The 27742-nt window shown below is 55.0% G+C and overlaps 2 protein-coding genes across 6 annotated transcripts; one reads left to right on the top strand and one right to left on the bottom strand.

Moving 5' to 3' along the window:
* The first annotated feature begins 1199 nt into the window (after positions 1-1199).
* SMPD1 (sphingomyelin phosphodiesterase 1) lies at positions 1200-5706 on the top strand. Of its 2 annotated transcripts, XM_014560090.2 has the most exons (6): positions 1202-1664; positions 2537-3309; positions 3854-4025; positions 4337-4413; positions 4611-4756; positions 4947-5706. In XM_014560090.2, the coding sequence occupies exons 1-6, from the start codon at positions 1365-1367 to the stop codon at positions 5354-5356; spliced, it is 1878 nt and encodes a 625-aa protein (XP_014415576.1). In that variant the 5' UTR covers positions 1202-1364; the 3' UTR covers positions 5357-5706. The 2 variants fall into 2 exon arrangements, with proteins under 2 accessions (XP_032345058.1, XP_014415576.1); XM_032489167.1 differs by lacking the exon at positions 3854-4025 and having other exon boundaries at positions 1200-1664; positions 2537-3349.
* A 123-nt stretch (positions 5707-5829) lies between these two features.
* On the bottom strand, positions 5830-27729 carry APBB1 (amyloid beta precursor protein binding family B member 1). 4 transcript variants are annotated; one of them, XM_032489164.1, is made up of 15 exons: positions 27590-27729; positions 19695-20426; positions 14079-14254; positions 13924-13980; positions 13755-13840; positions 13577-13640; positions 13003-13152; positions 12526-12653; positions 12415-12420; positions 12003-12117; positions 11772-11856; positions 11432-11515; positions 6780-6895; positions 6476-6652; positions 5830-6391 (listed from the first exon to the last, which is right to left on the bottom strand). In XM_032489164.1, the coding sequence occupies exons 2-15, from the start codon at positions 20410-20412 to the stop codon at positions 6224-6226; spliced, it is 2130 nt and encodes a 709-aa protein (XP_032345055.1). In that variant the 5' UTR covers positions 20413-20426; positions 27590-27729; the 3' UTR covers positions 5830-6223. The 4 variants fall into 4 exon arrangements, with proteins under 4 accessions (XP_032345055.1, XP_032345053.1, XP_032345054.1 ...); XM_032489162.1 differs by lacking the exon at positions 27590-27729 and adding an exon at positions 27199-27536; XM_032489163.1 differs by lacking the exons at positions 12415-12420; positions 27590-27729 and adding an exon at positions 27199-27533.
* Positions 27730-27742: the final 13 nt, after the last annotated feature.

The following is a 27742-nucleotide window of genomic DNA, read 5'->3' as shown; positions in this document are numbered from 1 at the left end:
CCCTCCCAACACCTTGATATGTTCACCCACCTAGAAACTCTCCAAGAGTTTATTTACAGAGCTTAATCTCCAGCCCCTCTTCCCAACCTGGAGATTGGGGGTGAGATCGAAACAAGTCTCACTCTCTAATCACTAGTTCTTAATGGAGACTAGCCCATCCTGAGGCTATTTAGGGGCCCTACCCTAAGTCACCTTATTACTACAAACTCAGGTGTGATTGAAAGGGGCTTGTGCAAATAACAAAAAACACTCCTATCACTCAGGAAGTTTAAAGGATTTTAGGAGCTCTGTGCCAAAAACTGGAGAGAAGACAAAATATATTTCCTATTATACCATCATTACTCTATCTGATATGATGCCCACAGAACTGGGTGGAGGGAGTGGCGGAGGAGAGTCACTTGGAAGAAATTCTCAAAGGAAAGAACTGACAGGACTTGGTAGTTCTGTGGATCTTGGAGAAGCACTGAATTAAACAGTTTAGGTTTTAATTGTCATTCTGCCACATCCCCAGGCTTGTTTCCCCATCTGTAAACTGGAGATAATAATAGTATTACACTTCTTTCTTCGGATTGTTGTTAGAACTGAAAATTAATAACTATAAAGTGCCTGTTTCAGTGCCTGGAACATCCTGTAGAGCTCAGTCACTGATAGCTTTTACCATCACGGATACAGGAAGATGGGGAGACCCAAGTTCTACTCCATGTTCCTGGCCCTTCTGGCGGATATGGTCTTTACCATTCTTAGCCACTTCACCATCTCTGAACCTCAGTGTCCTCATCCATATAATGAAGGTATAGATGTCCCTCCATGAGTCCAGGGTCCTTCCATCTAGAGAAATATGAATCAAAAGGATTCTCAGTCAGGGCGACTCAAGGGTGTGGGTACCAGCGGTAGGACAGGAGAAACTGAGGAAGGGGGCCCTCTGGTCCAAAGAGGCAACAAGGTGAGAACACGTTTGGAGAGGCGGTGCCTAGGAACCTCAGATGGGCCTCTCACCAGCCACACGATCCACGCCAGCAAGGGCGGGACGGATACAGCGGCCCCCCACAGCTGTGACCGCTCGCGGTCAGGGCCGGGGCGGGACCGCGGGCGGGATCCTGGGCGGGTCCCGGGTGCGCCCGGCCCACTCCGCCTCCGCCTCCGCCTCCGTAGTCTTGATCTGGCCCCCAGCCAGCGCGATCAGCTGCTGCGGAACCGGGGAAGAGGAAGAGGCGGAGCTGCTTTGCCGCTCGCGTCTCAGCGTCAGCCGACTGCAAAGGGGTGCTGGTCGGTGTCCCTGGCACCGCCTGGGATCCTGAGAGCCAACCAGAGCCTACACTGGCCGGGGCTGTCGGGCGAATCAGCCCGGTCTAGGAAGACGGGTAATGCCCCGCCAAGGAGTGTCTCCCGGCCAGGGCCGCCCCAGGTCGGGCCGGGAGCAAGGACCGGACAGGTCCTTGTGGGCCCCCAGCCCGAGGCTCCTGTGGGTGAGCCTGGCCATGGCGCTGGCCCTATCCGACTCCCTGGTTCTCTGGGTCCCAGCCGGGGCCCACCCTCTTCCCGCCAAAGGCTATCCCGCCAAATCCAGTCGCATAGCGCCCCAGCTCCGAGAAGCCTTTGGGTGGTGGAACCTCACTTGCCCAGCCTGCAAAGCCCTGTTCACCGCCATCGACTTCGGGCTGCGGGTGAGTGGTAAAGGGGCTGGGGGAGGGAGAGTGGGGGCTGGGGCTAAGGCCGGCGCTGTCGTGTCCCCTAATGGAGAGGCTGTCATCCACAAGCCTTTACTGAATTTGCTCTCCTTTGAGGACACCCATGGCTGCATGGCACCACCACCACCACTACCTCCATTGTGACCTTGTGAAGTAAGGCAACAGTGCAAGTTACATGCTGGGCACTGTGCTAGCCCATGTATGCAGTAACATCCAGCCTGCAAGGTGGTTTCATTACCGTTGTTATCTCCATTTTACAAATGAATAGAAACCGCTGGGAGCTGAAGTCTTTTTGGCCTGAGGACTGGCAGCTGGTGAGGGGTGAGCGGCTGGGACTCCAACCCAGGTGTGCCTGACTTGAGTCGCTCTGCCTTACACTTATCATCTCCATCTCTGAGCTCCGTGCCTGGGACTAGCTACTCAAAAGGGACTTGAATTAAGAAATATCCAGAGGTGTGGGGCTAGATGGGGCTGCCTTGATCCTGATGGGCCCTGGTTGGTAGGCAGGCTTTGTGGGGATCCTTAGGGAAAGAGTGCCCTGTCCCTGTGTATGTCCCCAAACCCTGGGCAGTCTGTCATTCTGCCCAGCCCAAATTTCAGGGCACTCAGCAGACAGTGCCTGAGAAAGCCAGCCCGGCAAGCAAAGGCCTGAAATGCTGCTGAGCTAAACCTACTAGCCTGGTGATGCCTGAGGGAGGCAGGGATGAACTGACATCTCTTTACTGTGGTGGAACTGAGTGCATTCTAGCCTCAGTTTGGGTATAGAGGCCCAAAGGATGGTATCCAGGGGTTGGCCTGGTCCCTGTACACTGTCCCTGACCTCTCACCGCTGGTTCTTCCCGCCACAGAAAGAGCCCAGTGTGGCTTGGGTGGGCTCTGTGGCCATCAAGCTGTGCAAGCTGCTGAAAATAGCACCGCCCGCTGTATGCCAGTCGGCTGTCCAGCTCTTCGAGGACGACATGGTGGAGGTGTGGACACGCTCAGTGCTGAGCCCATCTGAGGCCTGTGGCCTGCTCCTGGGATCCTCCTGTGGGCACTGGGACATCTTCTCATCTTGGAACATCTCTTTGCCAACTGTGCCAAAGCCGTCCCCCCAGCCGCCCAAGCCCCCAGCCCCAGGCTCCCCTGTCAGCCGCGTCCTCTTCCTCACTGACCTGCACTGGGATCATGACTACCTGGAGGGCACCGACCCTGACTGTGAGAACCCACTGTGTTGCCGCCGGGACTCTGGCCTGCCGCCTGCCTCCCGGTCAGGTGCTGGATACTGGGGCGAGTACAGCAAGTGTGACCTGCCCCTGCGAACCCTGGAGAGCCTGCTGAGCGGGCTCGGCCCTGCCGGCCCTTTTGATATGGTGTACTGGACGGGAGACATCCCTGCCCACAATGTCTGGCACCAGTCTCGTCAGGACCAGCTGCGGGCCCTGACCACCGTCACAGCCCTTGTGAAGAAGTTCTTAGGGCCAGTGCCAGTGTACCCTGCCGTGGGCAACCATGAAAGCACACCCGTCAATGGCTTCCCTCCCCCCTTCATAGAGGGCAACCAGTCTTCCAGATGGCTCTATGAGGCGATGGCCAAGGCATGGGAGCCCTGGCTGCCTGCTGAAGCCCTTCACACCCTCAGGTATTTGAGGCCCATAGAAACCCAGGAAGGGAGAAGACAGGTGGGTGAAAGTGAAGGGAGCAGGCACCTGGCACTATCTGTGACTGCTCTAGCAGTGAGTCCTCCGCTGTCCTCACTGGCCCTCACAATCTGACCTCACTTTCTATTTCTACCCTTATCTCCACCCGCCCTCCTTTATAGGGCTAGCAGCATCCTCTCCCCATGCTAGTCTGTGTCTTGGCTCATGTGAGCCCTCTAAAGTGCCTTCTCATTAGCATCCCAACTTTTCCCAACTTGCCCAGGCCCAGGCCCTCTTCCCTCTGGATGACCTTCGCTTCCTTTTCTAGCTCACTTTTACCTCTCCCCTGACTCCCAAAGCCTTTCACCCTCTGAGCCACTCTCCTCATTCGTAAGGGCCCTGTAATCAGTGCTGTTTGGTCTTCAGCTAGAATGTGAGCTTGAGGGTAGGGGTGATGTCCTGTGTGCCTCTGCCCTCCCCCAAGTTTCCTTTTGCAGGACCAGGATTATGAACGCATGCTGACCCCTGGTGTTCACTTTGTTTCAGAATTGGGGGGTTCTATGCCCTTTCCCCACGCCCTGGCCTCCGCCTCATCTCTCTCAATATGAACTTTTGTTCCCGTGAGAACTTCTGGCTCTTGATCAACTCCACAGATCCTGCTGGGCAGCTCCAGTGGCTGGTGGGGGAGCTTCAGGCCGCTGAGGATCGAGGAGACAAAGTGAGGGAGAGTGGTGGGAACCTGCTGGAGTAGGTGTGGGGGGGGTGGGTGGAAAAGCAGACCCTTCATGAGCAGACTCCTATCTGGAGCTGAGCACCTGTGAGCCGAGAAGCTTGATTTTTCTGGCACACCCAACAAGTGTTCCCTGGGGATTCAGCTCATGGTCACCCTTAGAACTAAGTCTTTTCACTTGCTCGCCCTCTCTCTGGCCAGGAATGCCAGCGATTGTAGGAGACATGAGTACCAACTCTCCTGGCCAGGGCTTCCTGGACCCTTCTTGCCCTGATAACCTTCCTTAACTCTCCCCACAGGTGCATATAATTGGCCACATTCCCCCAGGGCACTGCCTGAAGAGCTGGAGCTGGAATTATTACCGAATTGTAAACAGGTAGGAGGGAGGTGGGGCAGGGGGGTGGGTTGGAAATTCCCTTGAGCATCTCACCATCCTTGCTGCCCCACTGGGGTGGGGAAACTACTTATCTGAACAGGATGGAGAAAGAAAGCATCCTGTCTGCACCAGACTCCCCCCCACCCCCACCACTAGAACCTAGAACCTTCTGAATATGATTATTGTCTCCTGGCTAGGTATGAGAACACCTTGGCTGGTCAGTTCTTTGGTCACACCCACGTGGATGAATTTGAGGTCTTCTATGACGAAGAGACCCTAAGCCGGCCACTATCTGTAGCCTTCCTGGCACCCAGTGCCACCACCTACATCAGCCTTAATCCTGGTGAGTGGAGCAGAATTGAGTTTTCGGGATAGAGGGAATTGGTGGGAGAAAGTTGGGGAGATAGAAAAAAGCGGAGGCGGATTTGGGGGCGGGGTCGGAGGAAAGGCCGCGCAAGGGCAGGCCTGACGTGTGGTCCCTCCCTGGAGTCGCCTTTGCCTCTTCCCTCTACAGTCATTCCTCCCTCTTGCAGGTTACCGCGTCTACCAAATAGATGGCAACTACTCGGGGAGCTCTCACGTGGTCCTGGACCATGAGACCTACATCCTGAACCTGACACAGGCGAATGAGCCCGGAGCCACGCCGCACTGGCAGCTCCTCTACAAGGCTCGGGAAACCTACGGGCTGCCCAACGCGCTGCCTGCCGCCTGGCACGACCTAGTGTACCGTATGCGGAGCGACATGCGACTTTTCCAGACCTTCTGGTTTCTCTACCATAAGGGCCACCCGCCCTCGGAGCCCTGTGGCACGCCCTGCCGCCTGGCTACTCTGTGTGCGCAGCTCTCTGCCCGCTCAGACAGCCCTGCTCTATGTCGTCACCTGGTGCCAGACGCAAGCACTCCTGATGCCCAGAGCCTGTGGCCAAGGCCATTGTTCTGCTAGCACTCCCAGGGCCCAGAGTTGGGAAAGCATGTGTCTTAGGAAAGGAGTGAAAACCCCTGAGAGGCACCACAGCGAGGTCTGGCGGAAGAGCCTATCCCCCCGCCCAGGCACACCTCCAAAACAAGACTGCCATTCTTGGAGCTGACTTAGCAAGATATGGGAGTGGGGCTGGGTGCCCTGAGGCTGCTGTCCTTTCGTGGCCATGGAGCAGAGGTCTCAGTTGGCACTGCCCTGGACAGACCAGACAGAAGCTGTCACCCAAGGCCTGTGCTGGCCAGCCAGGAACCCTGTACTGCTGCTACTGCCTGGTTGCCAGGCTGTTAGAATAAAAACAAGAGACTTGGACTCAAGACCCTGCTGTGACCTGATTTCTTCTGAGGCAGGCAGGGCAAGGGGGCCCTGGGAGTAAGAGCCTAACTGAGGGATCAGGGTACCAGGAGTGATGGTGCAGTGCAGGCACAGGAGGCACACAGTTCAGCAGGGCAGACAGACTTTATTAGTGATATCAGTACAGCAGAGGTGCCCACGGAGCAGGGGGCAGGGGACCCATGCCTGACCAGTCCCCTCCTGCCCCTGCAGGACCCTACAAAGATGGGGCCTGGCCTAGACCGCTTCCTCCTGCTCCACCTGAAACGTGGGGATAGGGACCCTGGGGCTGGCCTTGCTTCCTGCTCCTTTCTCATCAATCCACCAGTATTGTCACTTCCTTGCAGGATTAGATTTCCCTCCCCAGCCCCTAGGCAGGGAACCCTAGCTCATGGGGAGGGGCAGCTCTGAGGTCTAAGAATAGCCTGTAGGGCCCCTCCCTGCCCCGAACCCTTGAGTTCCCTGGGGCCCAATGCAAGCAGGTGGAGGGAAGACAGGGCTTCAGGGGCTGTGGGCACCCAGCCGTTTGGGTTTGAGGGAGCCCCACAGTGACTGAACGCCCCTGCGGACAGTCCACCCTACACGCCGGGCAACGGACTCAGCCGGAGGCGCTGGGAGGCAGGAGGTGGAGGCCTGGGAACGGGCATCCAGACACTTCTGGTAGCGGAGCTGCAGAGAGACAGGAGGGGCAGTCACGACCCAGCCTGCCCACTGTGGGCTGGGTGCCACCGCTCCACCACCCTGCCCACTTACCATGCATGCAGCCTGCACGGCCTCTGAGAGGCTGGCAGCATTGGGCTCGCACCAGAACATGTGGCAGCAGAAGGAGGCTGGGCCGGCAGCCATGATGAATGCAAACGTGTGGACATCTCTGCCCACGGCCAGGAAGGACAGGAAGCGCACCCGGCACTCCCCCAGCACTGCCTCTGTCTGCAGGGAGGGGAGCCAGTTGGAAAGGAACAGCCCGACCCTCTTCCACTGGGCACCTCCATCTTACAGGCAGCCCTTCCCCTCGCCCCTGGGCTCCCCTCCACGGCAAGGCGCGGCAGGTCTTTACCTGCTGGTGCAAGATGGTGAGGGTGGCAGGGGCCACACTGACATGACTTGGGGTCCACTGCTCACGGCTACTGGAGGACAAGACTGATTCCAGGGCCCCATTAATCACATCTACCCCTGAAAGACAAGGACATGAGCATGGCACTGCTGGGGGTGGGGAAAAGACACCCCAGCTCTACCCTAGACTTTCCAGCTCTGCCCCATCAAGCTCAGGGCCTCGGCTCCACCCCGGCTTCACTAGCCTACACCTCCTGACAACACGGCGCACGTACCCCTTCCTTGGTGCTCTCCTCCTTGGCTTCGGGGACTTGGCACTTCTCTGGCCTCTTCCAGCATGAATCCCAAGCTTGGTTTTCCTCGCTGACTGCCTCTTCCTCCAGCCTCCGAAGCAGACTGACCCTCCCCAAGCTCTGCCCTCTCTGTATCTTGCTTTCAGTGTTCATCCACATTCAGACCTTCCAGGGCTTCACACCACAGTGCCTCCCAGGTCAGCCCCTACAGGCCAGTCCTCTCCAACCTTTGGTTTTTTGTTTGTTTGTTTTAAGACATCCATTTGAGGAATGTTTACTTTCTTGATCATTACAGTGCACTCTGCCATTTACTATCTCACAACAGATTCCTTTATCACCATTTCACAGATAAGGAAACTGAAGCTTTTAGAAATCAGGTAATAAACCTTAGGTCACACTGAGGAATGGGGATCTGAAGGCAGGCAGTCTGATTCCAGATCCTAGGTTCTTAGCCAGGCCTTTCTCTTCCCCCTTCTCTATATTCTTAGTTTTAGACCCAGAAGGGCTGTCAGAATCTTCACTGCGCTCAGTAATTTCTGTGATGTGCTCCAAGGCCAAGGAGCCCAAGTTTCCAGGCTTTTAGATCAATCAACTTGCCATTGTAACAATGTCTTCTCAACCTTAAACTGCTGTTACACATTTCCACCCATGCATCCCACTCCTGCTTGTACTCAGCAGAGAACCAAGGCAGGAGAACACGGCACGGTGGGGCACGTGTCCTGGTATCCACACTGCTCGTGATCTGGCTCTGTCACCTGTGCACCATCACAGTGAAGAGGTTAGAATGAACGATGCCAGCGCAGAAGCACACACCACCGTGGTCAGCTCGCGGGCCCTCTTGCCCCTTTCAGTGCCTCTGAGCTACCGCTAGGAGTAGACCAGGTGGACCCTTTATGGGCAGAGGACAAATGTCTTACTCAAAGGTCCTCCCTTATCTTGGCCTTGCTCATCTTACCTCTGGTTGGATCAAAGCCAAACTCCTCTCCTAAGCATGCAAGTCCTCCAAAAATTGGCCTCATCTGACCTGTCAAGCTTCACATTTTACTGCTCCCTGAACTTTGAATAATTTATGTAGCATTTATTAACATCTAATCTTGGCAGATGCCCAGGTAGACCAATGGAGAATACAAAGTAAGAGAAGAGGATGCCCTCAAGGGACAGACTGTAAGTGAGGGAAAAGCCTCTGTCTAGAGGGTCCCTTCTCCCTTGACTGAGAAACTCCCAATTTTCACGCTTCAGGGTTCACCCAGGCCCCTCCTGGGAGGCCTTCCCTACTGCAGGGCAGAGAAGGGGCATTGCTAGGACAAGTGTTAGCACAACCCGTAACTGCTGGGAACCCTTTTCTCCACACTGGGCTATGGCCATCTCAAGTTTAATTCATGTCTGTGTCCCCAGTCCTAGAACAAGGCTTATCTACTGAAGGAATTCCAGATGCATGAGTAAGCCATCCTCAAGGCGACACGGGCAAATGTACCCAAACTGGTACAACCAAGCCACCCAGGAACCATGGAGGGTGATGACACAGGCAGGAGTGGGCGGGCCAGGGCAGAATGCAGAGGGCTCAGATGTTAATGACACTGATGCCAGTCAATGGAAAAGCTCAAGGATCATGAGTGTGAATCAGACATCAAGGTCAAAGTGCTTAATAAGCAGATGGAGCTGTGGGGGTGGCACCCGGCCCCAGAGTAGGGAGGACCAATGTGGAGGCGGGGAAAGCAGTGGAACTACGTGGCCTGGGAAAAGTCTGTCATAACTGGAAACAGTTCAGGACTGAAATCTGCACCCTGACCCCAGCCCCGAACTCCCAATCTCCCTTATCCTGCTGTGCATTTTTTTTTCATCTCAACTGTAGCCTTCCAACATTCTACATAATGTACCAATTTCATTGCCTGCCTATCCGAATAGAATGTCAGGTACTTGAAGGCAGGAATCTTGGTCAGTTTTGTTCATTAACATATACCGAGAACCTAGAGTAGAGCCTGGCTTAGATCAGGCCCTTAGTCATTTGTTGAATTAACGAGTGAATCTTCCCGCTTCAGGAGGGGCCAATGTTAAATTCATGGAGGTTAAAAGGGGAGCATAAATAAAGCATAAAATGAGCTTAGGGACGAGTGGGCGAAAGCCCTGGCTTCAGCAGAGCCGACTCATCGAGCCGGTGAGCAGCAGAGGGGCCGTCCAGGGCTGCAGGGGGCTGCTGTCGTGCAGTGAGAGCTTACGTGGGTGGCAGGTGGACAGGGGAGTAAGCATAATAACTGGAAGAGGCCACAGGGTTTCAAAGTTGGGGGTGAGGGAGGAGGAAACTCAGGCAAAGGTGGAGGGCTCAGCCACGCCCCCTTCCTGACCCCAGAGCAGGATCTTCTCACCACCTCCAGCTCCATGTCTGTGGCAGTGCCACTCCTCTGCAGATCCAGGCCTTCCTTCAAATCCCAGCTCAATCTCCACCCTATCTAAGGTTTTCGTCACTGAATGTAAGATGCTGATCATTAGTCAGCACGGTTTGAGAGGACAGCAGAGAACTGAAGATGACCAGGCTCTGAGTCCTGGGTCTACCATCTCCCAGCTATGCCCTCTGAGGCAAGTGTCATTCATTCTTTCATTTCTGTGTTTATCGATTCACCAACCACTATCAAGTTCTTCCCAAGTGTCTTTTGACATGACACCCAACCATTTGTTGAAGCAGTCTCCTTTTTCCCTCTGCCCTGTCTCCCTCTCACTCCCCTGGGCAGTTTCATCCTCCTCCACTGTCCATTAGATGTTGGAGGGGCTCACGGCCAGGCCTAGCCTCATTCCCTTCTCGCAGCAGCTGCCCACCTGCCAGGGTCAGTCTTCTCCACACGCATGGCTTTGATTACCTCTCTAACCCAGTGATGCCCACCTTCGTATCTCCAGCCCAGACCTCTCCTCTCTCAATCCAGCTGCCAACCCGAGTTTGCCATTCAGCTTTCCCAAGGCACATTAAACTCGGGATGGCTGAAATCAAACTCAAATCTCCATACCAAAATGGGCTTCTTCCAGTGTCTGCTACCTTTAGAGAATGGCACTCTCCAGTTAGTTCCGAAAGTCAGGAAGCTAGGAGTCAGCCTAGAGGCCTCTGTCCCTCACCCTATATCCAACCAATCACAAGGCCTGTTGACTTTAACTGTCTAAATATCTCTTAAATCCACACACTCCTCCTCAGCCCCAGCAAAGTCCAAGATACTCTCATCACTGGCCACAACTCCTGCAAGATCCGCCTGAGTTCCCCAAATCCACCTCCACCTGCCGATCATCTCTCTCCGTGGTATAGCCAAGGTGAGCATTACAAAATTCAAAGGGTTACACCAAGTGTGCTCTCCAAAACCCTCTCATAGCTCCTTACTGCTCTTATGATGAAGAACAAATGGTTTACATGGCTTATGAGGTCTCACAGGGTCTGACCGCTGCCCAGCTCCCAGCCTCACCTCATGCTGCTGGCCCTCTCACAATGCCTTTGAAGTGCCAAAGTGCCTTTCCCTGTGGCACACACTGTTCACTCTGCCCAGAATGACCTCTCCTGACTACTCCCATCTCCATCCCACTTGACCACATTAGATCCTATCCATTTTTTAATCTCAGTTCATATATCACTTTCTCCAGTCCTTTCTGACTCCCTAGACTAAGTGAGGCCCCTCTGTTACATGGTTTCCTAGCTCCTTGCTACTTTCTTTCAATGAATGACTCAATTTGTAATTATACATTTATTTTTGCAATAATGTAGTTCCTTTTTTCTACTGTAATCGCCTGTAACCTCCAGGAAAGAAGGACTGGCTATTGCTCTCCCAGGACCTGGCACGTGGTAGGCTGCATAGGTATTTGCTAAGTGAATGAACAAGTAAATAACCGGCAGTGTGAAAGCACTGGAAATACGAGAGAATCTAATAGTCTCTACCCTTGGCTTCCTTATCTGTAAAGTGGGTATTATCATAATCCCAACCTCATAAGCTAAATGACATTTAAGGGAGTAGTTTATAAACAATAAAGCACATAACAAACATATTCCCTGCTTCCTGTCTAGATGCCCGCAGCCCACAGTAGGTGCCGTAGTATCAAGCCCAGCTCCTGGCTGCTCCGGTGTTTCCAGCCATCCAAGACCCGCCTCCCAACCCAACCAAAGCTTTTCAAGGGGATTCAAGAGTAGGTCTCCCTGTGTGCCTGGTTCACATTCAATGAAGGCAGGACACAGAGTGCAGCTGGGACAGAGGTACAGGAAGCGGGATGCATTTTGAAGAACAGGGTGACACCAAGCATGAGGAAGGTCTGGTAGAAGAGGCACTGGGAGAAAGAGGGTGGGGGCAGAGCTCTAGGATCAAGGTAGTGATCCCTGGGTGAAAAAGGACACACATACCAACAGGTTTAGCAACAGGCACATTCCCCAGGTAGTAGACTTGGAATTTTTGTACCAACTCATTCTTGGGAGCTGGGAATTCCACTGCAGGAGAGAAGAGGAGGATCAGTCACATGGCAGGTCTTGCTGACTCCCAGTCCCCAGAACCAGGGCATAAGCTGGACAGTCACCCACCCTCCCCCTCCACCTGCCTCTCTTTAACCAAAGTCCCTACACTCTTGATCCAAAGGATTAAGTCTCCGTTTTTCTACCATTCTGCCCAGTAGCTTGTGACGCTTCTTGGTTCACCCTACCTTTGCCAATAAAGGTGAGCTGGACCTGGCAGGGTTGTGACACTGACCTTGGAAAGGGACGTCCACAAGTTTAGAGTGGTCCAGGGAGAGTCCATTTACCAAGCAGCGGGCATTGCGCCGTTCGGCCATGATCTGAGGAAGGGAGGGGTGGAGGGGAAGAGCAAGGGAGGTCCTTTAGGGCTTCATCAAGCTGGAGACGCCCACCCCAACTCTGTGACCCCGCCCACATCCTTGTAGAGCAAAGGTGGCAGCTAGTCCAGGGTGCAGAGGGGCCGTGCCTTAGAGCAGATCTCATGCAGGCTGGTGGCGATGTTCTTGGCGGGTGCCTCACAGCGAAACACGTGGCACTTGAGCATCTGGGTCAGCTTATCGCGAGCTACGTAGGCAAAGTCCCTGTTGGGGGAGGGGCACCTCAGTGTCTCCCAGTGCCACCCAGTGCTGTGCCTCATCCCCACCCCACCCGTACCCTCCCTGTCCACTGCAGCTCCTCCAGGGCTTCTGCCCTCAGGATGGTGCCTTGTGGGTGCTGCCTTCTGGCTGGAGGGTAGACAGGCAAGCATGCCGAGGTAGGGGAGGATGGGCGAGCACAGCGGGCACGAGGGGCAGGGCAGAAGAGGGCAAGTCGGGTGCTTCTTAGCATCTGGTCCAAGTGTGGGGTGAGGAACGGTCAAGGTAAATTAGGCATAGTACCTCTCTCTGGGTCCCGCAGCACAAGAGAGGCAAAGAACAGAGTTAGGGAGGGGGGCCCCGTTCTGACTGCAGCATGAGCCCCCACCCGAGGATCCCTGGCCCTGCTCCCACCTTCCACTGTCCCGCCCGACGCCCCACACGCGAATGCTGACGATGGGCTGGGCGTGCAGCAGCGCCTGACTGTGTGGCTCCACCAGCTTTAGCGTCTCGTCCTCCAGCTGTAGCAGCAGATCCTTCCCCTGCAGGCCCAGGAAGCAGGCGCTCAGCGGTGCCGCAGCTGGGAAGGTGGCTGATCTTCACCACCTCCAGCTCGAGGGAGGTGAGCCGCAGCTTGGGGGCCCTTGCTTTGGTGTCAGTCTGGTAGGGGTCACACCTGTCACCTCTGACGTGACTCCTTTTATCATCCCCATCGCCATGAGACAACCATCTCCTGAGGGCCCAACCTGGAGTCACAAGTCCATCTCATAGGCTGTCACTCGCTGGGTCCATACTCCCTGCCCCAGCCCTCCCATGGGCAGCTCGCTGTCCCAGCCCTTACCTCCCCTTCACTTCTCTGCTGCCCACCACCCTGTCAGCTCAGGCCCTCACCTCCCCCCAGCCCCCAGACATGGGGTCGTGCAGGTTGTTTTTGTGGTAGGAGAGCTGACGGATGCAGTTGTTGACAGCCACGCTGCTGCGGCCAGGGGCCAGCTCCTCCTCGGTCATCTCCACCCAGCCTAGGGAGCGCACGGCGAAGCACTGCCAGACACAAAAGAGGGTGTGGGGGTAGAGGGTCTGAGCTAAAACCGGAAGAGCCCCCAGCCCAGGACAAGGGAACTTTACTGAGACCAGAGGAGTTCCTGACTCAGAACATGGTGGGTAGGAGGGTTTAACACTAGGCTCTATAAACAGGATATAGTTGGCAGGAGGGGTGATGGTCTCGGAGGAGACCCTTGCTAGTCAAGGAAGCATCTGAGTCAAGTCTGGAATGGCCCCTGCCAGGCCACTGGGCTGGTTGAGTTAAAAACTGAGGAGCCTCCCACTCAGACACAGGGGTCTGTGCTGAGACTGGAAGAGCTTCAGACCTGGGGGCTGGACTGAGACCAGAAAGGCCCCCAGAACATGACCCGAGGGGCTCTCCTGCACATGGGCCCGGGGGAATGGGCATTGGTCTTGAACAAACCTTGACCCCTGGGTTGGCATTCCGTGGGGACAGCTTCTCCTCCTCCTGGGGCAATGGCTCTGGGCTGGAGGCAGATGGTAACACTTGGTACAGGCCTCCAAACAGGGAGCTGTCCCAAGGCCCCTTCCAGGTAGATCCATCCCACGGCTAGCCCATTGTGTCATGCCTTCCCTCTCACCTGTGGCTCTGAGCCGGGAAGGGCAATGTCCCCTCCTCAGGGTCCTTCAGTCCTAAATCCATCGGGGCTTCCTCATTAGGTTCATCCTTGGGGAGAGGAGAGAGGAATCAGGACCCAAACGATGCCCCTTCTCCAGCTCCCCCATTGTGAAGGAGGGCCCCCCTCTCACCTTCCAAAATTCTCCATCCTCGAAGCCTTCTCCATGGGTGAAGCCCGTCCAGGTGAGCTAGGAGGGGGGGACGGGAGCAAGGAATGGGTGGCTCATCTTGCTCCAGCAGCACCACCCTCACCCCTGGTCAAAGTCATCAGGCCTGTGAGCCTCACCTGGGACTCCTCTCGGGGGCTGCTCCCCTGTGACGGGGAGGCCCGGCCCGGGGGCTCCCACTGGGTGGTTCCCGTTGGGATGTGCCAGTAGTAGGTCCCTGAGGTGTCCTGGACCCTCATCCATCCGGCCGGCAGGTCGGAATCCGTCTCGAAAGCGTTGGGGTTCCAAAAGGAATCTGCCAGGGGGGGAGGCTTGGTGAATGTCTGCCCCCACGAAAAGCAGATAGTGAATGGGTGCTATGCCCACCCCCTCCCGAGACCCCATGGTGGAGAAGGGGTGGGGAAAGGGCTCCAGCACAAGGTTCCTGCTTCCCCCTAGAGCCTGAAATCTGGAGTCACAGCATGGCAGGGGGCACCAGCAGAGAACATGACTCAGGTCTCCTCCTGGGCTCTGCTCCTGGCTAATGTGGCCACACAGAGGGAAAGAGGAAGGCAGAGAGAAGGGAGGGAGGTTGAGTGACCCCAAATGACCTCCTGTCACACATATCTGTATCTCAGGTGCACACATTTACCAGCTCCTGCACACACATACATGCACACAGACATACAAAACATACAACACATACAAGCCCTACTACACACCTGTGCAACCACCACAAACACAAGGATGTGCACAAACAGGAAATAGCTGCACAGACAGCAGGTTTCATATACAGGTGCATTCGCATGTGCAGGGGCAAACACACACACCATCTCCAGCCATCCACGAATGCAAACACCACATACAGAGGTGTGCACACACAGCTCTCTATTCCAGCCCCTGCCATACGTGTGTGCAGAGACCACACCCACAACGACCACCAACACGTGTGGGTACCACAGACAGTGAATACACATTCAGACACTCACACCCTGACCCCTGCCACACACAGATGCAGGCAAACGTTTCGTGCACATGCACACACACCCTGCACCTGTGACATAGCCCCTCCTCCCCGGCAGAGCCACACCGCTCCAGTCCTGCAGCCTGGCTCTTGCCTCCTCCGATGCTGCTCTCCCTGCCAGCCCCACCCCACATCATGTCCAGCCCCGTGCTGCCTCTCACCTGGGCTGCTGTCCTGCAGGATGATGGCCAGGAAAATGTCCTGGGAGAACATGGCGCTGGCTTCCAGCCCCTCCTGCCTCCACCCTCCCTCCTCACAGCCCCTCCAGCCCAGCCAGCTGGGCTCACAGCCTGGTGCTGGGCTGCAGAGAAAAGCTCATCCCGCCCCCTTCTCACCAGGGCAGAGTGCCTGCCAGGCAAGATCCTCCCCCGCCTGGAGCTCACTAGGGAGGGGCAGGACCACCAGGGAAGGGGATGGGGAGTGGGTTCGTGAGACCCTAGCCGTCCCTGTTCACACCTCTTCTTTCTGATCCTGACTCCCCTCCCCCAATCCTGAATCTCCATTCCACCTCACAGCGGTCACCTCAGTGTTACAGTCACACAAAGTCTTAGGGACACCAGGAGGCTCACCCCCTCGGGAATACCCCAGCCACCTGGGGCCCTGCAAAGCCTAGAGCTCTCAGCACAAACAGGGTGTGGCTTCAAGGCTTCCAGGGATCCCTGCCTTCACCCAGAACCTGCCCAGCAGTTCAAGCCCAAGAGTGGGCCTCAGGGGCTGGGCCCCAGCAAGCTTGAGGCTGGGCTTGGGGCTTCCCAGCACCAACCCCCCTCACCTGCCAGGGCCCAGCCAGGCTGCAGCGTCTCCTCGGCAACCGCAGCACCAGGACCGGCTGGGAGCGCCCAGACTGCTGACGTGCTTCCCGTTACCAGGGAAACCAGGAACCCTGACTGGTCCAAGAGGCAGCGCTGAGGGACAGGCAGTCCCCAGACCCAGGCTGCTGGGCAACCAGGCAGGAGGGCAGGGAATGGGCGTGGTTACACCCGGGTGGCTGCATACCTGATGGGAGAGTCACTGGGGCAAGGTGCCTCACCACCCTCCGCTTCCAGGTCAGGTGGGCCCACACAGGAGGCGCTCTTCTTGCCCATCCAGCCTTCTAGGTACCCACTGCTGCTTCTTTTCCCCCCACCCTCCCCTCACCTCAGGCCCTAGGAAATTAGAATGCCTCCTCTTCCCCAGAGACCCTCCATCGCCCTCAGGCCAAACCTTCCAAGAGCACCACACCCAGGACAGCCGTGCTCCCCAGAGCCATACCCTTCTTCCTGAAGGGTCATACACCCCTTGAATCTGGGGACTAGTTCGCCATCTTCTGACTGAGTCACACACACCAATCCATCTGCCATCCCCGTCAGCCTGCACCTTCCTGCTTCAAAGAGCTTCATCCTTCCGATCTGTCCTGGAGGGGCCGCTCTCCCCGCCCCTACCCTGACCATCTGGGAGGCCCTTCTGGAGCTTGGCACGACTCCCTCTGAGTATAGCCCCACCCGGGGCCTTTGCTTCCACAAGCACACATTTATTCAGGAATGTACACTTTAACTCCTGCATCAGTTCATTCAGGTGCTCCCCCACGCATTCAAAGGTTCATGTATCATTCAGTCATTCATCCATCCACACATGCCTTCCTGGCTAAGCCAGATGTAGTCACCCGCTCAGGAGTTAGTAATGCTCTCTCCTTTTCTCCACCCCCACGTCACTGCCCTAGTCCAGACTACCGGTATTTTCACTTGGATCACTGCAACAGCCTCACAAGTGGTCTCCCTCTTCCTGTCTAGTCTCCTCCAACCTGGGCTGCACACTGCAGCCCAAATGATTGTTCCAAAATGCTAAACTTCTCTCCAGCTGAATACTCTGTTCTCTTCACCCTCAGAAGAACCCAAATTCCTCTGCAGGGTATGTGCGCCTTAATCGCCTGCCTCTCCGCCTTACCTCTGACCACCCCCAAACCCCTGGTCTCTCTCTCCCTGCTTGGGACATGCCCCTTATCCTCTCAGAGCCCAGCCCCCTCCCCTGGATCTCCACCTGGCCTCACCCACTCCTCCCTCAGGCATCAGTGTAAAGGTGGCTTCTCAAAACTGACCCACTCCCCTCTCCCCCACCGGGTACATGGCAGCGTTGGGCGCCCCTCCTGCACCTCCCCCACCCCAGTGCTCAGACTGCCTGTTCATTTCTGTCTCCACTCTAGACTTTGAGTGTCACGAGGGCAGGAACATCTGTCGCCTGCAGTACGCATTCTCACATTTAGGACAAGGCCTGGCACCAAGTAAGAACCCAACACAAGTAGTAAAGTTCATTCACTCATCATTTATTCATTCATTCATTCACATACATGCATCCAATCAACAACTTTGTGGAGATCCTAGAGTAGGAAGGAGAAAATAATGTTTAATCAATTCTACTACATTCCTGCAGGAGCCCAGACCTCCTCTGTGGCCTTCCTGGTGATAACAACACAGTCACAAGAGTAAGTAGTGATACAGGCTGGCCCTGCACCACCACCCTCCACTTCCACAGCCTCCAGCGGAGCGGGATCCTTCAGGTTCTCTCGTCACACCAGCTCCCTTGCTGAGGCCGCTGCCCGCACCCAGCATTCCTTTCCCAGCTCTTCAGCAGTTCTGTCCTCCCACTCCCGGCAGGCTCACAGACCAGGCCACCAAAGTGACCATGCAGGAGGCCCTGAGCAACCAGGTCCTCCGTTATTTGGCCTCTGACTCACACCCCCTACGGCAGGGGTAGCAAACAAGCAACTTGCAGACTGATGCAAGCCTCAGATAGATTTTGTGTGGCCTATGTGGTATTTTTTAGAAAGCAGAACTGGTTGTTAACATTAAGAAATTAGGATGTTTCACATCAATATCTAGTTTTCAGTCTCCCTTGAAAAGTTACATGAACTGGCTGCATCAAGACTACACTTTTCCCTGCTCAACCCTATAAATGAGCAGCTGGAGTGGAGTAGTAGCTGTTCCCTTTAAGGAGGATCCAGGCGCTGACCATCAATGGCCACTAAAATCCTTCAAAAGCGAGTCAATCAGACTGTGAATTTGACAAAAGTACTCAACACCTATGAAGTATTCTTGCAAAAACAAAGCCCCAAAACCCTCAAATCTGAACCTGACCATGGTTCTAGAGCTCACTGCCAATTTACGGGGTATCCAGGGGGAGAGGACCATGTTCAACACCACACAGGAGGAGTCTGCAAAATCAGCCCACAGAAAGCCCAGGACAAACAGCGCAGTGGTCTCAATTAATACAGCAACAAAACTGGGAGCAAAAATAGAGGGAGGGATCATGTATAGATCACAGGAAACTCTGAGATGTATCGACCATCAAAAAGTCTGCTCCTGTTTGGATATTGATGCAAAGAATCAAATCAAAGGGGACAAGAGGACACTTGTTAGACAACTGGGAAATGTAAACATTGACTGGAAACTGTGATATTAAGGAATTATTGTTAAATTTTTGTAGGCATGATACCGCTATTGTGGATTTTTTCGATGAGTTTTATCTTTTGGAAATGCATGAATGATGTATACGCATGACTGGGACATTGTGCTGTACACCAGAAATTGACACATTGTAACTGATTGCACTTCACCAAAAAAAAAGGAAAGAAATGCATGAGTGAACATTTACATATTTGCTTCAAAATAACCTAGGGTGGGGCCCAGGAGTAGCTTGGGGTATAGATGTAGCAAGGTTAGCCATGTGTTGCTAATTGTTGAAACTGGGTCATGGGTAAATCAGGCTCCTTATTCTATTATTTTTGTATATGCCTGAAAAGGCCCATAGTAAGCTTCTGAAAGAGGGTGGCGTGCTGCTCTTGGCTCATCTGAGCCGCATGCTCCCTTCAAAGGTCCCCCAGCCTGGGCTGTGGGGATGGTGCCTGCTGCCTAGTGCCAGAGGAGTCCTTCCATGCACTCCAACCCGCTCCGGGCTTGCGGCTGCAGCCCTCTGCTCCTCAGTTCTGTCTGCATCTCTAAGTGACACCAGCAAATGCAGAGACCCAATTTATTTAAACGGGACACATTTAATGATCAATCCTCAGAGTCCTAATATCTATCCCCCCAGCCCAATGAAGCATGTTTATTCTTCCTTTGTTTCCGTAACTTTTAGCCAATATCCTATTCCTGACAAAACAGCATTCTTGCAATGCCCAGCACAGTGCTCTGCACATAACACCCCTGGCCTTTCCAAACAGACCCCGGTGGGGAGGTGTTGCCTGCTACAAACTGTCCTTGGTGCACCTGGGCCCATCGTGCTGTATGCATTGGTGACAACATAAGGCAGGGCCAAGAGCTCAGGTCCACACTTGGACCTGGTGTAGATCTCAGGACCACTGTGATCTCAGGCTACCTGTGACCTTGGGAAAGGGCTAAACCTCTCTAAGGCTCTTTTTCGTCACCAGCAGTATGGGCATAATAATGGTATCTACTTCACAACGTTATAGTGAGGACTAAATAACAGTAAGGCTGAGCACAGGGCCCGCACCTGGTAAGTGCCCCACAAACAGACCGAGTCCATAATCCATCACGGGGTGTGTGATGGATGGGTCCGTCAACTTGTTCAAGCACTCTGAATGTAGGGACAGTTTCCTTCGGAGAACCTGGGCATGGCCAGCTGAGGACTGGGGACACGGGCTCTGCGACTCACACCCAGGCTGGCCCTGGCCTCTGTATGCGGGGACCTACCCTCTGCCCTCCTGCCCTCCCACATTCTCCAGTCAGTCTCCACAAGGTACCTGCGTCCTCCGGGGAGCCATAGGAGGGGCTGCCCTGGGATAAGGTAGCCCAGCTGGAGTCCTCGTCACTGGCCGCACTGTTCCGCATGCCAAACAGGAGGCTGGCACTCTTGCTGTGCTCCCGGGGGCCGTCTGCAAGGGCCCGGGGCCCCGGGGGCACCTCCGTACTATCCAGGGGCTCCGGCAGCCCTGGGGGAGAAGACAAGTCCTCCTCCTCCTCCTCATCTTCATCATCCTCCTCCTCCTCGGCCTCCCCTGCCGCCTTCTCCTCTCCGTCATCGGGGCCCTGCTCGTGGGCACTGATGATCAGGCCGGGTCCTCGGAGCCCTCTGTTGGCCGCGTTGTGAGCGGAGAGCTCCAGCTCAGAGTACAGGTGCATCAGGCCTTTGGGGCCCAAGGGTGCTGTCTCAGGCTCCTGGCCGGCCTCCTCAGCCAGGGTCAAGGTCACGTTGCGGTTCTGGTCACGGTGAGCCGTGGCAGCCCGCCGGAGCTGGTTCTGTCCCTCCTTTAGCCACTTGGCGTTGGCAGGGCCTGGCTCGGGCCCGCCACCCTCCCCCATGGCGCTGCGCAGGTCCTTGGGTCCCACGGCCGTGGCCTGCAGTTTGGCGTTGAGCAGCTGGTTGTGGGCGGCGTGCAAGGGCAGGGGCAGGCTCAGGGCGGGGCCTCCGTGGCTGTTGGCATTAATGGCCGACTGGCTCAGGGGTGATGGAACAGACATGGCCTTGGCAGATCCTGCAGGTGGGGAGGGGAGACCATGTTGAGCCTTCTGCCCCAGGCCCGTGTCCTGTATCTCCTTATCTCCCTACACTCAGCTGGCTAGCACACACTGCTGTCCGCTGAGCTATTTTCCCAGGAGAATAACTGGGCTTGACTTCCGTCCACCATCACCACCACCATTCGTTCCACCACCACCCCACTGGCCAGGCCCAGGCCCATAGCCCACCCCATCCCCAAATCCCCAGCCCTGAGCTTCCTGGGACAGCACAGCCAGCCCCTGCTTTGCTCTCACTCCCAAGGGCTGAGACTCCACACAATGGCTCTCTGTGCATCCCCACCCCCAGCTCATCCGACTGGGGCTTACTGTGCCAGGGCCACAGCTGGTGTGGGACCGGCTCATGTGTTCTGGACGCTGAACACTGCCTGCCCCCTTCCTCCTGCTACCCTACTATCCACAGCCCCACCACTGTGAGCTCCCAAGGCTGTGTTCCTATCATCATAGGAACCAATCAGCCCCCAAGCCCACCCTGCACTAGGGACTGTAGGACAAGAGAGAATGAGCCACAGACCCAGCCCTTGAGGGCATGGTCCTGGGAAGGCAGGTCACAAAAGAAGGACCTTCAGCTCCAATTCATGGCTCCTTTGGCCAGCTGGAGCTGCATTTTGGTGACTGTTTCTATACAGCATCTCACCTCGGGTACCCGTTCCTCTGCCAGCCCCTATAATGCCAGATGCCTGGGCCACCGCAGAAGCCTTTGATTGGGACCCTCCAGCCCTTCAGGTCTTTATCCAAATGTCACCTTATCAGCGAGGCCTTCCCTAAATACTCTTTTTAAAACTGCAGGCCACCATGCCCCCTCTCAGCAATCCCCAAACTCTCCCCAGCACCTCACACCACCTGACATGCTAATTTATCATCTAGTTTGTTTAATGATTGTCTCCTCGTGACCATAATTTCAGTTCCATGGTGGTGAGGACTTTGGCTTTTTTTTTTTTAATACAGTTTGCCTAGAGCTTAGCCCAGTGCTGACACAGAGTAAGACCTCAATAAATATTGGTTGAATCAATGTATTAATCTCCCCTCCTACCTCCCCCAGGCCCTGTTTAACAACTCCTCAATCAGTTTCAGAAAAACTTTGGTCATGTGATTGTGTCTCAATCATTGCTCCTAGTACCCACCCAAACACCACGTGCCCTTCAGGTGAGGGACTCTCCTGTTCCACAGTGACAGCTCCCCGCTCCTGTCCCCTTGGACTCCCTCCTCCATCCTCAGAAGCCCTTCATGGATCACCTTCTCCACCTATTAGCCTTCCAATCCCATTTCCTTAATGATCCCACCCTCAAGGTGCCATTCCATGTCCCCATCTCCCTGACCTTCCTCTGCTGGGCTTCTCTCCTTCCCTGACCCCCACCATAAGGTACTTCGTCCCTGGGGCCTCCCGGCCCCCCATCTCACAGTTGGTTCTCCCTGATCAACCACTCCCCCATTCCCTCTCATCCTGGCCCTCTTAGGCAGCCCCTCTCACACTCCCCTCCCCTCCCTGACACCCTCCCTTAGAGTTCTCCCTTCCCACTTGACCTTCCCCCCACCACACAACTCTCCCTCACCAACTGCCCCCTGACACACACCTTCCTCTCTGACTCCCACTGCACAGCTCCCTCAGTTTCTCACCTGAGGGTTCTCCACCTCCCTGTTCCCCCCGAGTCCTTCCTCTCCCTGACGCCCCTGCCCCAGTTCTCCCTGCCTCCTCAGTGTAGCTCTCAGCACTGAGCATAGGCTGCAGTGAGGGGTTCAGGCTGCCTGGCAAGGCTCTGCCATCTCTCGGGTGCAGCACGTGGTCCTGAGGCAGGAGCCTTCACGCACCTTTCCATCATTTCTAGCTCCTCAGACCCTGGCACAGTGCTATGCCCTCACCTGTGAACTAAACGAAAGAAGGTTCCTGTCTGTGTCTGCCTCACGTGTAACTGCTGGTCTGCTTGGTACAGCTCCACCTGGGCAATGAGAAATCTCGTGGCCACTGGTATAAGTGAGAAAAATAAACGGCTCTGCCTCTATCCAGAACCAAAGCAATCTTCCAAAAATGGAAACCGGATTGTGTCACTCTCCAGCTCAAAAAATTAGATGGCTCACCGCTGCCTTCAGGATAACGTCTGTGCTTGTCAGCAGATCACCAAGAGCCTCACTGAGCCAATCCCTATGACCTCTCAGACCTCCTCTCCTGTCCTGCCTCCTTCACACCTTACACTCCAGCCATGTGAAGTATGGGGATTCTAGAGCACGTCACACACACACAGTCCTGGCTCTTTGTTTACACTGCTCCCTAGGCTTGGAATTCTGTCTCCCCTTGTGAGAACCTCTGCTCATGTTTCAAAACTTGGCTCAGCGGTCACAGCTCCTAAGCAGTGAGTCTTTCCTGTTCAGTCCCCTCTCTCCATCCTCAGGTGTCCATTCCCTCCTCTGTGTCTCACGATACCCAGTACGGGATTCTATCAGAACATCTGACACCGTGTCTTATTCAACTTCACACTCCCATTACCAAAAAGAGTGCACTGTGCATCTGCACAGAGTGGGCCCCTGGTCAGGAGGGAGCGGTGAGAGGAACTAGGAACTAGGAAGCTTGGAACTAGTTGGGAAGAGACCCTGAGACAGGTGTGTGTGGCCCCATGGGCTGGGGATGGCAACGGGAGTGTCAGGGAGGGTCCCTGAGAAGGGACTAGGATGTGGCCCTACACAGGTGAGGGCTGAGATCTAGGAAAAAGGGAGGGAAGGGGTTAGCTTAAACCGACATTCTGGCTCAAAAGCTGTTCCTTTGCATGGCATCTCCATGAGTTCCTGTGACTCTGCCATGCTCAGAGCAGCATAGGGATGATGGGCCTTCTCTGAAGCAGGAGTGGATGGAGCCAGGTTTCTCAGCGCTCAGGCTGGGACCAACCTCCTTTGCACTTGGACGTGTGGTCTGGGAAGGGCACAGGCACTGTGAGGCTGGGATAGAGTAAAGCCAGGGTGACTTCAGGGCACCCCTGCCCATCTGGTCAAGGAGACAGAAAGCACTAGGGGAGGAAAAGGAAGCTGCCCATCTGGTCACCGAGGCAGAAAGCACTAGGGGAGGAAAAAGAAGCTCTGTCGGGAGTGAGCACTGAAGCCTGAGCACCTAGCCCAAGCCAGAGTGGTCACCTTTTGAGGTCAAAGTATGACCAGCTTCCCAGTATCTTCAAGAAGGGGCACAACCTAACCTCTCCCCTCTCACTGGGGTTACCCAGCCCTGGAGCCTCTCAAAGGATGGAAAGAGCCACATGGATTCTGACTTAAGTCAGGGAACTGGGTGGGGCTCTCATGGGAGGAATTAAAAGAGTGGCCACTAAGCCTAACGGGGCTGGTATGAGACCACAGAGGCAGGTGATGAGACCTGCTCAGGGTCAGTGGTCTTCTAAACTGATTGCTTACTATATGCCAGGCACCCCCACTGGGGGGTGGGGAGAGTGATGAATAATAAAGAAATGGCTCCTCCCCACGGAGCTCACAGTCTAGTGGGGAAATAGTCATTGAACAACTTGTTGCCATGCGGTGTAATGCAAGGATCTAGCACTCTAAGCACTTTTAGTAACTCTAAGCACTTCCTATTTGTTGAATAAATGATTGAGTATTATGATGGGAAAGAACAGGGCACTACAGGAGCCCAAGCCTTACTTTAGCCAAGACATCGGCGAAGACCTGCCTGAGGATGTGACCTTCAAGCTGAGACGAGAACACAAATCTCCTTGGAACACTAGCTTCACCACCCCTCCTTCCCAGAGGATGAGCCCCACTCCTAATTCACAGAGGGAATGGAAGCCATCAGCCCAGGAAAGTTCTCAAACACACACACTTACTGACTCGGTATCTATCCTTTTCTCTACGTCTTCCTAAAACCAACTACTTCACCTGTCATTTAAATCCTTCCTTTCATGCCTCCTTCCAGAAATTTTATGCCACTGTTTATCCATTTTCTCTTTTATCTAATCAATTTCTCCTCTGGGATCCACTATCTCCAGCTTAAATACAGACTCTTTCTTGACCAGACTCTCCTCCAGTGCCACTTGCTGCTCGATCTCTTTGCTCCCCTAACATGCAAAATCCTTGAAATGTTTTCTTCACTCACTGTTGCCATTTCCCCACCTGGCTCTCACTCCTCAACTCTTTCCTGCTTCCACGCCCAATAAACCTCAGTAATAGCTCCTACCGAGGTCACCGTGACCTCTGTGTCATTTAATCCAACAGACCCTTGGAGTCCTCATCTTGGTTGTAGTCCCAGCAGCATCTGACACCATGGGCCTCTCATGGGCTTCCACACACCACATCTCCTGGTTTCTTCCTACTTTCTAGTTACTGTCTGGTGGTTTCTTACACTCCTCTGCTGGCTCATTTTCCTCCGCCAGCCATTACATGTTGGAGTTTCTCACGGTTTGTTCTTACACCCTTTTCTCTTTCTCATGCCCCTGGCTTCAGTTACCACCTATACACTGATGATTTCCAAAAGTACACCTCCATTTCAGACCCCTCATTTGAGCTCCAGACATATACATTCAACTGTCTACTCAATATCTCCACTTGGATGTCACAAAGGCCTCTCAAACCAATATCCCCATTCATGGTTCTCTCTCCCACAGCCTAACTGGTCCCCTTTCAGGATCCTGGCTCATGGGGTGACATGACCACCCATCCTGGTGTGTAAACCAGAAGTAGAGGTACCATTCCTGAAACTATCTTTTCTCTCACTCCCTACATTCAATTCTGGATTTGATTTACTCTCCATGTCCACTACTGTCAACAGTCCACACCAAGGACAAGGACCTTAAGATCAAAATTCTTAACATGGCCTAAATAGTCTGGCCTGTACCTTCCTCTCCAGCTTTACACTCTGCTATCCAGCCTCACTGGCCTTCTTTTGATTCGAAGATATCATGCTCTCTCCTTCCACAAGGTGTTTTTGCACATGACTCCCCTTCTGCCTAGAACCTCTTTCCCCTACCCTCTCAGCCTAACTCCTCTTCATCCTTCACCTCTTAGTTCAAAATGTCATGTTCTCAGAGGAGCCTTCCTTGACCTATCTCCCTACCTCCAGACCAGTTTAGCTAGTGCTCTTATGTGTTCTTAAAGCACCATCCATCTTTCCCTTCGTAGTACTTACTACATTTGTAATTTTATTCTTATCTGATTTCCCCCGTAGACTGTCAGCTCCAGGGGACAAGGACCAAGTCTCTTTTGCTCATAATTAAATCTTCAGTGCCTAACAATACCTGGTATATATTAGGTGCTCAAAGCATATGTTGAATGAATAAATGATGAGATAGATGTGCTTTTTTTTAAGGAAAATACTATGTTAAAGTATTAATGGGGGGTAGATAAGAGGGTATGCTATCAGAGCAGTCAAGGGAAAAAGGGGGTGTGTGGTCTAGATTATGTTTGGCAGCAGTCGGTGGGATGGAGTGAAATGAATGGATTTGAAAAATACTTGGGTAGTGGGTGCGAAAGAACTTGGTGATATAGATGTGGAGGGTGGAAGAGAGAAGTTAATCTAGAATGCTGTCCAGGACTCCAGCTCTGGTAAATGATTAAACAGTAGCCATTTCTGAGAGCTGAAGGAGGAACAGGTTTGGAAGAATGGCAGAGAGGGAGCATAGGGAGGGTCACACAGCTTGGGGTCTGGAAGCGTTGAAGTCCTGCTGGACTTCCAAGGGGCTATCATGAGACCAGGTGGATACTGAGTCTGGAGTTCAGGAAAGAGATCTGGGCGAGATATTTAAATCTGGTAACCATATATATGTGAAACCTGAAGACTTGAGGGTGATTAAAATATGAGGAGGAAGTGCAGAATGAGGGAAGATAGCCAGGAAAGAATCAAGAGCCTCCCACCATCTAAAGGGTGGGGAAGGAGGTCGCAAATCAGACTGAGAAGGCGCAGACAGTGCTGCAGGAGAGAAGCCAGGAGAACGTTTCAAGGAGGGTTGACATACACCACTGATAGTACGGAAATGTAAAGGGGCTAACAGGGAAGTGTCCATTGGAGTTGGTCTATGGTGACCTTGGCTTGAGCAGTTTCGTGGGTGCCAGAGGCAGAAGATCGAGTGAAGTCGTTTTAAGAATGAATAGGAAATGAGGAAATAAAAGACAGCAAGTGTAGACGAGGCTTTAAGGAGTGGAGAGAGCTAGGACTTTGCTGGAGGGGCTGGGAAAGCAAGAAATCCACAGGCAGATTCAAAATAGGTTGGGGATACCTTCTGAACCGGCGGTGGGAAAACGGCTCTAAATGAGCGCTCCTGCGAGTGCTAGGCCTCCGGGCTGAGCTGGGGACACCGCCGGCCCCAGGGCACACCCCTCGGTCGCGGAGGGCAACAGAATGCGGCTTGTCAGATTCCAGGCCTAGGGCCCTGCAGGAATCCGTGTGATCTCTCTGCCTACCTCACCCCACGTCCCCTTCCCAGGCCTTGGCCTCCCCTCCCCCATCCCCTAGCTCCCATCCCCCACCTCCTAAAGCCCCTGCTTTCCATCCCCTATTTTCGTTCCCTATTCATCCCGGAGGGGCAGGAGGTAAAGGTCGGGGAGGGGACGGTGTGAGGACCGAAGTGGAGTCTACAAGGGGTGGGGTGGGCTGGGGTGGGGTGACAGAAGGGCGGTCAGAATACGCGGTGGGAGGGCCGCCCGAGGGATAGGGCCTGGCCGGGGGATCAGGGCTGCTGCAGAGTCCGCCCGCCGCTGGGGGTCCGGATCCGACCGCCCGGGCTGGGCCCCGACAGGGGCAGCTCCTACCTGTGAGGGGAGGCCCCAGGCCCAGGTAGCGGAGGTGGCTCAGGCTGCGGGGCTCGGGCTCCGCGGTGGCTTCTCCATCACAACATCCCCCGCCCAGGAGCGCGCGGGCCGCGGGACCGCGCCCGGAGCCGCGGAGGCGCGCGCGGACCAGGGGGTGGGGGAGGGGCGCCATCTTGGGCCGGGCGCGAGCCCCTCGGGGGCGCCACTTGCTGCAGCCGAGCGGAGGGCTCCTCCCTACGGGACCCTCGGGCCTCGGTGAGCCCCGCGGCCCACACCCCCTCGCCGGCCGCCATCCCTGCGCCCGTGTCCCGGGGTCCCTGAGCGCTGCCCCCGCCTTTGCCGACCCCCGCTCAGCCTGGCACCGCCCTCCACCACGAGGCCCCAGACTCACCCTGCGCGCCCCGCAGGGCCCTGGCCACGCACCCCAGCGGGGCGACGCACGGACGAGGTTGCAGCCGGGTGGTGCCGGGCCGTGGCTGCGCGGGGAGGGGCTCCGAGGAGGCAGCCTGCTCCGCTCTTGCGGCAACACTCCCTGACGTCCTGG

This window comes from Camelus ferus, chromosome 10 (assembly GCF_009834535.1).
Source record: "Camelus ferus isolate YT-003-E chromosome 10, BCGSAC_Cfer_1.0, whole genome shotgun sequence".
NCBI lineage: Eukaryota > Metazoa > Chordata > Mammalia > Artiodactyla > Camelidae > Camelus > Camelus ferus.
The sequence above is the reverse complement of the archived record's forward strand: the minus strand, read 5'-3'. Positions and strand labels throughout refer to the sequence as shown.

Excerpts from the sequence above, each read along its gene's own strand:
- SMPD1 (XM_014560090.2), top strand. The coding sequence starts at position 1,365 with ATGCCCCGCCAAGGAGTGTCTCCCGGCCAGGGCCGCCCCAGGTCGGGC. Across the intron at positions 1,665-2,536 it reads CCATCGACTTCGGGCTGCGG|AAAGAGCCCAGTGTGGCTTG; the intron begins GTGAGTGGTAAA and ends TTCCCGCCACAG. Across the intron at positions 4,414-4,610 it reads TATTACCGAATTGTAAACAG|GTATGAGAACACCTTGGCTG; the intron begins GTAGGAGGGAGG and ends TCTCCTGGCTAG.
- APBB1 (XM_032489162.1), bottom strand. The coding sequence starts at position 27,370 with ATGGCGCCCCTCCCCCACCCCCTGGTCCGCGCGCGCCTCCGCGGCTCC. Across the intron at positions 13,981-14,078 it reads GCCCCCGAGAGGAGTCCCAG|CTCACCTGGACGGGCTTCAC; the intron begins GTGAGGCTCACA and ends CCCCCCTCCTAG. Across the intron at positions 6,896-11,431 it reads GCCTGTTGCTAAACCTGTTG|GGGTAGATGTGATTAATGGG; the intron begins GTATGTGTGTCC and ends CTTGTCTTTCAG.